Source organism: Amblyomma maculatum, chromosome 1 (assembly GCF_055883805.1).
Source record: "Amblyomma maculatum isolate TAMU_Amacu chromosome 1, ASM5588380v1, whole genome shotgun sequence".
Classification (NCBI taxonomy): domain Eukaryota; kingdom Metazoa; phylum Arthropoda; class Arachnida; order Ixodida; family Ixodidae; genus Amblyomma; species Amblyomma maculatum.
This window is the reverse complement of record NC_139344.1, coordinates 449,821,510-449,835,318: the sequence shown is the minus strand read 5'-3', so window position 1 is coordinate 449,835,318 and position 13,809 is coordinate 449,821,510. Positions and strand designations below refer to the sequence as shown.

Here is a 13,809-nt window from a genome sequence, read left to right as displayed (position 1 = left end):
ATTTTTCAGCCGCCCTTCTGAACTAATATATAGGCCATGTTCTGCTTTTGCATGACGTCTCACAGCACTAACAGCCTTTGTGTATCCGGCTATGACTCCTGCGGGCTATCACCAGACGGCGTCATACCGGTGATGTTTTTGTTCAGCCCTACGCCGGTTATTTAGGAGAAGGCAGCCTTCAAGATTAATGAGCTAAAACCAGTATTTACTATTTCTACTATGCAATTTCGACGTGGTGGTAAATGGAATATTGTCTGCAAATCTAAGGTAAGGAAAAAGGAGCAAAATACAGTAACGTTGCGCGTGAAATGAGCCAATAGGTCATTTGCGCAATCGTGTCACGCTTTGCATAGATGCCTCCTACTCAGCGTTTTTAGATTCCATTTTCTGATAGCATAACGTGGAATTTGTCTCATAAGGGCTTTCACAACTGAACGAAGTATGCATGCATGCAATCTGGTGATGTGAACGATTGCACATACAAGTTTAAGGAGGGCGGCATTATTTTGCCATCACGGTTTGTGACCAATACATAACAGTAATTTCTTGGGAAGTATGTTTATCTTGTCAAGATTTGAGACCTGATAGTATCGACATAGGAAACCATTCGGCGACCCCCTCCCCCTCCATTCGCGTCCAATTAAAGTTTAAAAGAATATTGATAGAAGATGTATTATATAGGGTTTTGTTCGCTGTTTCTACAATTTATTTAACAAAACACTGAGGCTAAATGTTCAAAATAACATTTTGGGGCTTGAGTTTCATGCACGAAAAGCAAGCAATAAATATACTAATCGTGCAACCATCCCCTACACAGCAGCCTCGGGATAAAGGAAAGCCACGGAAATAATAGATAACCGCATAGGAAATACATACAAAAGTTATGCGACGTCGTACCATCTCTGGACGAAAGCACATCACAAAAAATTACCCTTGAAGTTTAATGTGATTATAATACGTATATAGATATTTGTACGCTATAAATACTGTACAAAACAAAAATAAGGTGTTTTCTTTTTCGACAAGCAAAGTAATGGATAATGTGTACAGAGAACACACCGATGATAAATTAAACAGATGTTTCGTGTAAAAAAATGTGTAATAAATCCCTCGTAGTTGTTCCTTTTATTCTTATTAGCAAACATTTGTTCTCCAACCATTTCTTATCATGTTGACTCTTCCGAAGTCAGAAGAAAAATCTGTCAGAGACGATATTTATTTTAAAACATCTTCCTGGTTGTCCAATCATGCTTCGGACGTCTCACACACAAATGCTGTTTCTCACCTTTTTTAAGGGATATGGCTCTATAGAACGGCCTCTGGAACTCACGCTCGAAAATGTGTCTCCATGGACGTACTTAAATAAGGGACTCGTAATGGCGATACAAGCATTTGGTTGCGTTTCTTCTTTTTTTTCGGGAGGCGTGTTGATTACCTTTAACAACCTGCGTTTTCAATTCGGGTGCCATATTTGTGATTATAACGTAGTGCCCTGTCTATACAGGTCTACTGCAACCTGTTCACCCTGTTCCTGTTCAGTATACAGTGTTTAAATACAACATAATCGCCCCCTGAAAAAACAACCGACGAGGTTCCCCCCAGGATCCATTTTCAGATGTGAAGCCTTTTTGCCTATCATAAAATTATTTCATGTCTTGAAAGATTTAATATTTTGGATATGCCCCAAAGGCACCAATGAACGAGTCATCTGCACGAGATCCATCCATCGGCAGGTCTCTTTATGAAACCTCTATTAAATTTCGATTTATTCGTTTAATGCGTCTCCGAAAACCCAGCTTCTATGAATTTTTTTCTGGTAGATTCGTATACAACAGGCAGCTGTTGTCTTCATTTCCTTGCTTTACTTGGCTGAGTAACGACGCCGAGACTCACATAGCCATCCGTATTTGCAGACGGAGAATGCGCTCATCTACGATGCCGTGTCCCTTCTGGCGCGTTCCTTTCACGACCTGGACAGATCCCAAAGCATCGATACGCACAAGCTGTCGTGCTGGGACCCTGACGCCCAGGGACCGTGGCCGCACGGCAGAGCCTTGGTGAGCTACATGAAGATGGTGAGTTGCACTTTCTGTGGATCACTGCCCGACGCCATTTGTTTTTTTCCTTTTTTTTTTATTATTGCGCCGTTTGCATCTTGCTAACCTGGCAATAGCTGAGGTTGACGGCAATTAAAAAGCGAAACGTATGAAACATAAAATGCGAGTGAAGTTCGATGACGCATAACTCGCTGTCCATATAACGATTTTAGGTCGCGTTCGAAGAGCATCTGAATGGAAACGAAATAGTGCATATGCAACCAGAATATGAATAGGACAAATCTCGAACTTCCCGCTTAATGGGATCGTGCTTGGTGCGCCACTAGTGTGTGTTTCTTCGACATCTAGTAATACGGAAAGTTGAGCTAGTTGGTACATATATTGCTTTTCTTAAGGATAAGTTTCCCACGTAATAAAGACAAACAGAGAAAAATGAAACGATATTTTAGCTGTGCGTCTTTAACGTGTGCGTAGCTAATCCTTAGGAATAGCCATGCTACTAATTGTGCAACAAGAAAATCGTTTTCCAGAAGCTATCACGACAAGCCTTCACTCAGTTATCAAATAATTCTGCGCGTTTGTGAATGCGCCACTATGTACCTGCTTGTAACAAAGCACTTTTTTGCACCTATGATGAAGTTTGCTTCCTAAAAAGAAACATAACGCAGCTAATTTGCCCTCCGAGCACTGACCTGTAGAGCTGCAGTTTTTTATAGAGCACCGCTTGCTTCAGCATATTCGTGGGTCTGGTGGTGAACTCTTTCCCACTACCCTATCAATCATCTGCGTTCCGTTAACCTCCATCCTGCATGGAGACTGAGCCACTGGCAACTGCGAGCGTCACCTTTGTCGGCAAGCGTCGACGCTGTCTGTCTAAACATTTTTGGTGCCCTTCTTTAAACACTGCCGTCATCGAGAAGCTCTCGTTGCAGCGGTTGATACCACGTCACAATAAGAAAGCTTCCCCGTTTCCTGGGCTACGTGTTTCGTCATCTCAAGCCGCCCATGGCATTGTTGAGTGCTTTATGGATGCGTACAAGTCTGCGTGATGCGAAATAAACCGGAAGAGACCCTTCTGGCTAACATACTGTCTGCAACGCCTGTCTTAAACGATAAGCAGCATAAATAATATACATCGCGCCCACCAGCCCTAGAGGCTTTGGAGCGTTTAACGTATTAAGCGACGTAATATTACATATGTCAGTTTTTCGTGTACGCTCACGAAACCTGCAAAATTGACCAAACAACCATTGCAATCAATAAAAGCAGTTATCTAGACTAGGAATAGAAGTGCATTGTTCCTACGTAAGGAAAAGACACTTCTACGAGGCATACGCATTCAAGCCGACTTCAATCGTTTAATCAATAAAGGCGGCGCGCCTGGCGAGTAGAATATGGGTAAATGCCAGAATAATGGAGACGTCCAAGACTGGCGACTTTTTTTGTGTTGTCAGCTGGGTGTTTACCTGAGCGTGGTATGTCTCATTTACAGCCCATGTGGGGATTAAGCAGGCGTGGTGTTGCACTACTGAGTGCGGCATGAAGGGGGCTCCAATATCAATCGCGAGGGCTGCTGACCAATAAGGAAAAATAGGAAAGAAACTTATGGGCTCTACTCCGTGAGCGCATGTTGTAACGTTCTCATAAAAGGAAAATAACACAGCGCTTCATTACGGAGTATATTTTGTGCCTTCTTTGACCTCTCAACATAATGTCCTCCCTACAGATGACTTTCAGGTGACCAGCGAAAGTACCACGCTTGCTGCAACTTTCCTCTCTATGCGAAATAAATGGTCGTTGAATGAGGTATAATAGGGTTGCTAATTTAGAGCGCACCATTTGTGGCATGCATAGATGATCGCATACAAAACATGCAGCATTGGAATGCGGCTGCGCTTGACCTCTCTATTGATGGTACCCTTCCGTACGACCGTACACGATGAAAGATCTCACCACAAATCAGCATTAAGCGTAGCGTCCCCATTTTGATACCCGGTGTCACAGGAAACGAAATACCGGCGCTATGAGTGAGGCAACCGACGGATACGAAGGTACCTTTCTATTCAAGATTTCGGTTCCTGCACCGAAAGTGCTTCGCAGACATACCCTTGTGATAGTCAATACCTACAAAGTATCGGTTTTTATATCCGTACTAATTCGAGCTGCTTTACCTATATTGAACCTGAGACTTTGTTGTGGGCTAGGTGGTGTAACATTACAGGAAGGAACAGCACAAACTAAAGACAATGGCAAAGAAACATCACAATGCTACTAGCAGTTGAAGTTTATTGAAAGGTACACAGATATTATATGCAGTTTTGAGTGAGTACACGAGCATAGTCAACCTCAGGATGGATGTGCAGGGCCAAAATAAAAGCGTTAGGGTATGCATCTCTAACCACTGTTACCTTCAAGAAGTAAAGACGCCAGACCAGACTTCAGAGCTCACCTCTCGGCAGATAGTGGCCACACATCCATAGGATGCGCCCCCACCGGCCACATTTCAATAACCTGGCGCTTTCAGAAACCCAGCGGTTCCCACCCAAGCGAAACAATTGGCGGCTCCAACGCGGCTCTGCAGCTGTGCTCCGTGTGACGTCACTCGGCTCATCACGCATGCGCTGCTTAGCTCATCGGGAGCGCCGCGAATTGGCTCAGCGACTAGCGTAGTGTTGCTTCCACACCAAACCCTTATCAGCCTTGACCCTTGTTGTCTGCCCAAATAGTCTTCAAGGCGTCAAAAAAAAAAAAAAAAAGTAACTCAGCTCTTGGACGTTAGCTGTCTGAACCACAGCCTTGAAATCGAAAGTGGAGGACTGAGACCTGTTCATAAATCTAGTGGCCGACGCACTGCCTGACGAGCAGTGAAAGTCAAAGAACGGAGGAGTCAAGACTTCCGACATTGCAGCTGCGCTGCTGAAGTGGGAGTCATAATATTCTCTATTATAGAGAGGTGGAGGATTTTTGTAATATTTAACTAATCCTCCCAAATGGTCAAGCATGCGTCAAGGGAAAATGGTGAAAATTCAATAGAAAAGTGAGCTAAAACGTAATAGAATGCAGCCCGAAGCCCTGACTAAAAAGTTACATTTGCTATGAAAAAGTGCAAAGAAGTATAGACTGTATTCTTCGCTGATAAAACCCAGAAGGCTTTGCGCTTCGTGCGATTGTATCTGAACGACAAAGCAGTTGCGTGGAGCATATTCGCTCAAATTCAGTTATCGTAACAAAGACACTTCCTAATTAGAAGCCCCGGAGAGCATTGTATTCCTTGTTTGTAGAGAGGAAATGTCTATACTGCTCTTACTACAGCTGCTTCTTGGAAGCCGTCAACGAAGCTGTAGAACGAGACTGAAAGATTAGTTGTCTAAAAGCCTGCGGCTTATGCACGATAGAACACACACTTAAATACCTGAATACAAGCATGACTTCCGTCGTCTACGAGGTACCCATGTCTTGCTGAGCCTAGATTTACTATGCACGCTTTGCCAGAGCTCCACGTTCATTCTCATACGTAATTAAGCAACTGTGTAGCACAATGAAGACATTCCAAATCTTCATTGTGCTACACGACAATTATCTGGCATTTACGGATAATGCTTACCTCCATCTGTGGAGGCCTGTTCGTGTTCCCTCATACGCTTTAGCTTCGTCTCCTGCGTACGACGAGTGACAGTTCCAGTAAACGCGACACCGGGGGAGCGCTGCTTTGTATATTCCTGACTATATAGCCACTGCGCGGATGATGCATGATTCCGCCACTTTTGCCCTGCCATCCGGATTCGCTTTTTTGCTTGTGCTTTCGCCTCAAGTTCCCCCTTCACTTCCTTCAAGCGCTTTATTCGTATGTTTCATACTTCCATCCTTCCATCCTGTCCTCCTCGTTCTCTCTACCGCTTACAACGCCAACTACGAAAGTGTCGCAGTCGCTTGACCCCCTTACAGAGATTGAATCTCAAATTTTCGCTTTTTTTTTGTTCCTAGATTTCTCAGTTTCAGTCTGTGTAGGGTCAATAATGAGGCGTTCATCTTGCCTTTTTTAATAACACGCATTACTCGAACTCTGCACTAGGAAGGTGGTGCTGCGCTGCCACTTCCTTTAGAAGTACGGGAAGCTCAGAGTAAAATATTATATGAGGAAATGATAAGGAAATCGGGGAGTAACAGGTTGTCAGCTAAAGTGTTTAAATACTTATACCTAAAAAGCGTTGAGCCACGTTGGAAAAAAAGATCTAGAAAACTAACCAGTAAATATTCTGGTGACAAGGACGAAGAAATAAAGAGCGTTAACGAACAGGTGAAAAACACAGAAGGTAAAAATTGCATAAATTCTATGGAAAAGAAACAGAGTGTAGAACTATACCGAAAGTGGAAAAGTCAGATCAGGAAGGAAGCTTTCTTTGATAACTCAAAAGGCAGTGCCCTACTTTTTGAAGCTAGATCAGGATGCCTTAGAACACGCAGCTAAAACAAGAAATTTAGCCATGAAGATGACACATGTGCTGTATTTCGTAAATCCATAGAAACCAGTTATCATCTCATACTTGATTGTGATGGTATCCATACAGAAATCGATGCAGGCACAGCCACTCTTTCCGGAACAGTGGAGTTTAGAGATACCAGTGGTCGGGTGAAGGAATCTGCGGTGGGAGCTAGAATAAACAATTGGAAGATTGATGTCTTAAAAGCAGAAAAGTAATATAATGTTAGTAATATAGAAAAAAAATTCAATAAATGGAATGATGGTATAGTTAACTGATCTAAAACAATATAATTAAGATATAAGAACACAAAATCAAGCATGAGAGCAACTGCTACACTGTAAAAACAAAAACACCTTTTTGGGAATTTGTCTGATTCAAAACACCCTTACACCCTGAGTCTAGGGTGTTCGTGCCATTGGAAATCACCTCTTGCATGCCAAAGGGGTGCTTTGGTTGGAGAATATGCCTTAGGGTGTTACGGGCAAGCAATATCACCTAACATGCTGGGGGTATATGGCTGCGTAACTTCTTAGCCTTTTATACACAAGCGGCGCTGCTAATATAACCGAACACCTAAATAAAGCACCAAAAGTAATGCTAAAATTAAAATTACACACGAGTGCTTTCTAAAAATGAAACAGAAACTGAAACAAAATTTCACCGCCAGGAGGCCGCCGGTAGCTACGAACGCTCTTTTCAAATTTCACAATATGGCCGTTAGCATTGTGGGGTGCGTTTCGACCACGTTTCGGCGAATGCTAAATGTGCTTCTTCGATTGTGTACCCTCGTGAAATGTGTTGCATTTCCCATGCATATGTGTTACAGAAGTGTGTACGCTTGTGAAGTGCCTTCTACATGTGGTGTTTAACGCAAACGGTCATTTATCGTGTCGGCAAGTGTCCGGGCTTCTTTTTGCTTTGCTCAGGCCGAAGGACTGCTGCACCGCTTTATGTTTGAGATGTTCGAAAGAAGAAGGCATGGACGATCTGTTGTTTCTGCGTGACTAAGAGGTATATGCGCCGACTACATTGCACTCGCGCTGAAATCGCACTGGTTGGTTCGGTGCCGGTGATACGAAGGCGGACAGCGTACTTTGCGGCTGACGCAATCGTCTGTAAAGGTAAGCCTATTCTCACGCATATTGCGCTTTGTGGGAACAGTGTCCTACCGGATTGCTGCATTTTGTGTCTTTTTGTGCCGGAACGCTCCTGAGACACGCGCTTGTTTTCACATGGCTGCCAAAATGGCATCGCACATGTGGTAGATGTCGCGGCGAGTTACGCAGATTTCGCGCAAGAACATCAGTCTCAACTTCCTTGAACAGAAATAATGTATGTGCTACGTTTCCTTGCATTTTGTACGCGCAGGAGGTTCACGAAACGATTTTCGTTTCTTGACAGTTTGATACTTGCGCTCAGTTCGCAACGACTCGGTTTTGTTCTACCGTTTCCGTTCGTGCGGCAAGGTCATGTTGGCGTACTACCTTAATTCTCCTAGCACTCTCGACTCCCCCCTCCCCTTTCCTCCCTTATCTCTTACACTTCGCGATCGCTCTCCTGAAACTTGTTTCATGCTTCGTCATCTTCTTTCACTCGGAGCGCAGCGATCCCCCCCCCCCCCCCTTTTTTTTTATTTACTCGGAGCATAGGCGCGCACCGTCTTGCTGCTCGGGAAGCGTCCTCCCGCAGCCCTTCTGTTTAAACTTTTTGTTCGAGGAGGCTATGTTCGTTCTCGGCGGCCGTTCAGCGCGGCACGCCTCTGCGCTGGGGCTCTCGGCATCGAAGTGCGCTGGTCGGCCGGCCTGGTTGCATAATAGTTTATTTCAAACTGCATAAACTATATGCCGCTATCATCAGCCTATGTTAACTTCCCCGCGTCTGGATTTGCCTTTTTTAATCACAATGGGAGCATTTTTCATTTTACGTCGACCATATTTTGCGCAAGATTAGAGGACGACACGACGTTTGTCGTCCTCTAATCTTGTGCTCCCGTCCTGTGTTCCGCGCTGTTATCCTCAAGACTTGATTTTTGTAGTGTCTTTAGAATAAATGGATATTCGATACTGATGCCTCAGCATTCCAGTAGAGGTCGACAGCTTGAATTCTGTGGCCAAATATTGTACCGGATGTTGCTATTACAGAGTTTGATTCTGACCAGATGTTTACTTTTTTTGTCTTTTGCGTAAATGTATACATATGAAGCGGTTATCATAGCCTTAGTCGCATATGTTTACCTTCTTTGCTCATCACAGTGTGCATATTGCAGGCAAATTTGTGACTTACTGTTATTAAAAAAATTGTAATGTATGTGTTGAAAGCAGTTTACTGATTTAAAGGGCCCAGAAAACAATTTGACTTTCATATGCTAACGATGCATGTCTTTAGATCGTCTCTAAGAATTGAAGTCTACTTTTTAAAGCTGAGCGGGGACCCTTAGTTTGGAGATATATTACATATTTTATTGCCATTCAGCCGTGTGCCAAGTTGAGGGAAGGAAGATCATAATTTTTGCTTTGTTATTTTTTATATTAGACTTTCCTTAATATTGCTTCCAGTTTGGCGATGATTGGCAAAATACTGATGGTTTTTTCAGTTTTCTAACCTTAGTAAATATTTGTATTTGCTGTTTGCTAATGCCATTTTTTTTTTTTTCAGATATATACAAAGGCATCAATTGCCTTAGCTTTTGTACAATGATTTTTAATATTCAGTTACTTGAAACATTGAGTAAAATGAATTCTTTATGGCTACCATTCACACAAACTTGCAGTTCTTACATGACGTCAACATGCTGATCAAGAAGGACGGCAAAGAGGCAGTTGAAATTGGCCTTAACAAGACACTTGTCTTGGTTTTGAAGGACACCATTCGTGCAAGAAAAAAGGACATTGCCCGGGTGCTCGAAGTATGTTCTGAGGGAATGCGTGAAAGGAGAAAGAAGCGTAAGTATTAAGCTGTTTCCTTCTGTTTGCTGCATGTGCTATCTAATTGGCAGTTTTTCGCTAAATTTCTACATTTTTTCCATTTTGCATTGCCTTATGGATATACTAAAAACATGGCTGAGCATCAGAAAGAATAATAAAACCATAACTAGCCTGTGCATTTCTCCATGTGTAACAATTTTCGCATTAGCTAAATTTAAATTACCTATTGTTCTTCTCCATTGTAATGGTGCAGCCTTTTCGAATCTGTTCAACTAGTAGCAGAGAATTAGGTGATACCTGATTCAAATCTTCACAAGCTTTGCTAATTTTTGCTGTCAGATGTTTGGCTTTCAGTTTGCGTGCCTCTACATGTTTTCAATTTTGTTTATTTGCCTTCCTAAATTAGACAATAAATTATCGCCTCAAATCTCGGCTGTCTCTTTTTACATGCAAGGAGGTACACCATTGTTGTGTTGCTTATTTCTATTGTAGATGTACAGACAGTATGCGTTCTGCAACTCTTGGCAAACATTGGGAACCAGCCGGGAGCTCTGGATGTTGTTTTTATCATTTGTAAGTCTTCTCTTTGTCATTTGAATATTCAGGAAGCCTACTTGAAACCGACATTATTAGCGAATTTTCTTTGTTTCTAAAATGGTTTACAGTCTAACTTGTAATATGTATTAGTGATTCATAATTCACAAAGAAATACTACACAAGTTTTCATCACAACTGTGAATCCTTTGCTGTGAAACGATTATTTGCACTGTAAGTAGAATCAAAAGCACTTTTAAGAGACTCCTGCCATCACATGCTTACCACGTCGTATTGCATACAAGAGTCACCTGATGAAGCACTGGTAATGTCAAGATTGGTGCAGTGTGCCATTTGACTAAGCACTCTGCTGCAGTGGACCAGCAGTGCTTTATCAGATGGCTCTTGCAGGCAGCTTGGTGGGGTTTAGCATTTGCTGGAAAGGGGTCTCTCAACCTGCTCATGCATGCTAGTACCTAACATGTTCCTAATGTCTGGAATATATAATCTGAGACTGCTTCAAAAGAAATATTTGCCACATTGTCTTATCCTACAGGCTTCTGAAGGTGGGTAATGCAGTTTAATAGTTTTAAAAAAATGCTGTAATTTGCTAGCCAAGTTTGAAATGATGTAATAATTTTAATTCTTCTGAGATTAGGTTTACCACATTGGTTGGGAGAAAATACTGCTGTGTTTCAAGGTTCATGCTGTATAAATATAATGCCTTCAACTACAGATGCTAACATTTCATGCATTAACCATGTGGCACTGTTATAGACATTCTCATTTATAGTAAACATTTTCAATAAATCCAAATTGTTATTTTTGCATTTCAAGTTAGTCAACAAATTTTAATATTCGAACCTTTAGTATTGCAAAGTGCTCAGACTGCCTGCCGCTATAACGATTACAACTTCTTGAACACTTGAGCTTCCTGCCGCCTCTTGAGGCTCACCACTGATGTTCTGGATGTCTATGCATACAATGTGCTATGCGTGGAAAATGTTTTAACATGCCATGCTTCAGTGTTGACATTTTTTAGAGCTTCTGCTGTTTGGTTGTTTCGTAATGCTCTGCTGTTGCACATGCAATTGTCGCTCAACTCAAAGCTCCTGTGTACACTTTCAATGAATAATGTGTGATGAAGTTTCAGAACTGCCACATAGAGCAGCGAGAACACTTTTTCCTTGTTACTAAACCCTAAATGTAAACACTTCAGGAAGCATTGCGATGACCTAGGGCTTGCCTGGTTCATACTTAGCACAAGAAGACGTGCAAAAGTTCAGAAATGCATTATGTGTTATGTATTACATGCACTTTGTTTTTTTTTTTGTTTTTTTTTTTTTTTGTAGTGCCCCATCACTAAGTACGCTCTTTCCACGTTTTTTTTGTTTGGTTCTGCAGTATCTACTTGGCCAGTGCGGGGTATGCTGTAGGCCTTGTGTGAAGCCTTCAATTGAGCCAGCTGTTAATATTTTAGTAGTAAACACCGTGCTCCAGTGCTGTTTATTGTTTATTTACATTTTTAACTATCATATTAAGCATTCCAGTTCATGTGAAATGAAAAGTTCGTGGGGATAGAAGTTCTCTAACCCAGGTGCTTTTGATGAGTGTAGCCATATTTGTTTCATAAAATAGCTTGCATAATCTGAAATTACCATGCAACAGCATGCTGCATGAATAAAAAGGGGTTGACCTTATGTGCTCTCATTTATGACTTGATCAGACTGCTGGCTTTGTGCCTCCTGAACCAACCATAACAGTATACTCTGCATTGTTAATTGTGAGATAACCACCAGTGGTTTCCGATAGGGCCCTTTTCCAGCACACTGCTGTACACTAAAGGGGCATTGGCGTATTCTAAATATAGAGTAGAAAATATCTTGAATTTGCTTTTTGCCAGGTGCAGTGCATATTTATACAGCTGCTCTGTTATGCGCTTCTTTTACAATTTTATCAAGGAACAGGAAGAAAAGCCTGCCACGCCGTGCGTCGGATATACTGGGAGCAGCATCAAAGAAGCTGAAGAGCATTTCCCCTTCATTCAGCAGCGGAAGCTTCTTCGAGTCATCGACTCTACTTAGGGTATTGTTCCAATAATGGGTCGATTTTGGCTGTTCAATCTGACATATGACAAGGGGTCCGACAATTTGTGCTGCTTTATAGAGCACCTCTTTTTGGGCGTCTGCGTGTCGAAGCCAAGATGCGCTGCACGACGCTTTATTTCATCGCTTAAGGCCGAATTTTATGCAAGCGCACGCGTTGACACTGACAAAGCATAGGATTAATATTGTGTACTGCGATTATTGTTGCATACGACTAAAAGTTTTGTTGTTGTTTTTTTTAAAGAAATGTCACCATGCTGTTGTGTTCATTGTTCGGTTTTGTTTATGAAAAAAAAATTGTATACTTTGTTGTCTGCATTTGTTGGAACTGTTTTGCTTCTTTCATTTTTTTAGGTATTTATGTACATAATATATATGTTTTTGCTCGTCTGCTAGGCTCTCGTTGGAGAGTGGCAGTATTGTTAAATAAATGAGGTTCCATAGCGCGCATCAATGAAGAAACAGAACACAAGTGCCCCCCTGCCCCCCCCCCCCCCCCTCCACCAGCACCCGAGCACCCACTAGCCCCAACCCTGACCCTTCTATGCCGAATAAAAGACTTCCAGTTTCCTTCTGTGTGACATTTTTTTGTAACATGCTCTGTGAATTTGAAAAAACAATCATACTGGCATGGGCCATTCGAGATGTCAAAATAATGGCATGCAGCATCTCTTTACATGCTCATTTGGCATTACAGGTGGTTAAAAGGAATACCATTAAGCTTAATTGCGAATGTGCACATAGGAAAAGCATTAAGGAACGTGTAGTGGCAAAAGTAATTCCTAATTAGGGAATGCAATATATGGACGTTATTCGCACTGATATTTATCAAGGGGTGTAAGGGTGCAATGCCACTGCTTCCACCCTGCAATAGGGTGTAAAGGTGATGAAAACACCCCAGTGCATTGTCCCCGTAGAAGGGTGTTATAACCAACCGAAGCACCATCTTTGAGGGTGTACTGGCACTCTGAAGCCACTTTTTTTCAAGGGTGCATGGGTGTTAGTTATAGACATGCGAAAACACCTAATAAGGTGTTTTTGTTTTTACAGTGTACCGTTGCGTTTCAAAGGGAAAGCTCCTATACTTCATCCATCCGCAGCACTCCACTTGTATGCTCGGTCGCTCCTGTCGACGTCACCCAGCCCGGAAGAATGCAACAATCTTGACGTTTCTCTTCTTAGCATTATATGGCAGTCATTGTTGTCTAGGTATTTTTGTTGTTCTGTATTTAACAATTCAGTTGATTCACAGGGAAGGAAAGACGCTGTATCTGTCACAGTTGTGCATTGGACACCTGCCCCGCGCAATAGAGTAAGGGAGAAATATGGGAGTGAAATTGGGAAGAGAGAAAGAGGAGCTGTATTGGAGGGCGTTGGAGTAATTTCGACCATCTGGGGACCTTTAATATGCACTGACATCACACAGCATACGAATGCTTCTCCGTTTCTCCACCATCGAAACGCAGCTGCTGGCGGTCGTAATCGAACCCGGGAAATTCAGCTCAGTAGTTGGGTGTCTTTACCACTCTACGACAGTGGCGGGGCTTGTCCTGCACTTCCAGTTCACGATTCAGTGTGTTGTTTTGTATCTATCGATCGATGTTATGTTGTAGTTACGACTTCGGCTTTTGATTTTCTACGCTCTCTGTTCGTGTCCAAATCCCCTATAACAATGACTCTCATGACAGGTGTAAAATATTTTAAA

The 13,809-nt window shown here is 42.3% G+C and overlaps 1 protein-coding gene and 1 long non-coding RNA gene across 2 annotated transcripts in view; both read left to right on the top strand.

The window, feature by feature from the left end:
* The window catches only part of LOC146209641 (uncharacterized), a 137,092-nt gene extending 132,439 nt beyond the window's left edge, over positions 1–4,653 (top strand). The window contains exons 4-5 of the mRNA XM_084580750.1: positions 1,914–2,075; positions 4,582–4,653. Coding sequence (XP_084436876.1) covers positions 1,914–2,075; positions 4,582–4,653 — 234 coding nt within the window. The remainder of the gene's footprint in view (positions 1–1,913; positions 2,076–4,581) is intronic.
* A 2,622-nt stretch (positions 4,654–7,275) lies between these two features.
* Positions 7,276–12,424, top strand: LOC146209640 (uncharacterized). The gene is made up of 4 exons (XR_014707011.1): positions 7,276–7,662; positions 9,312–9,483; positions 9,958–10,038; positions 11,961–12,424. It is a non-coding gene; the product is annotated as an uncharacterized LOC146209640 (long non-coding RNA).
* The last annotated feature ends 1,385 nt before the right edge of the window (positions 12,425–13,809 follow it).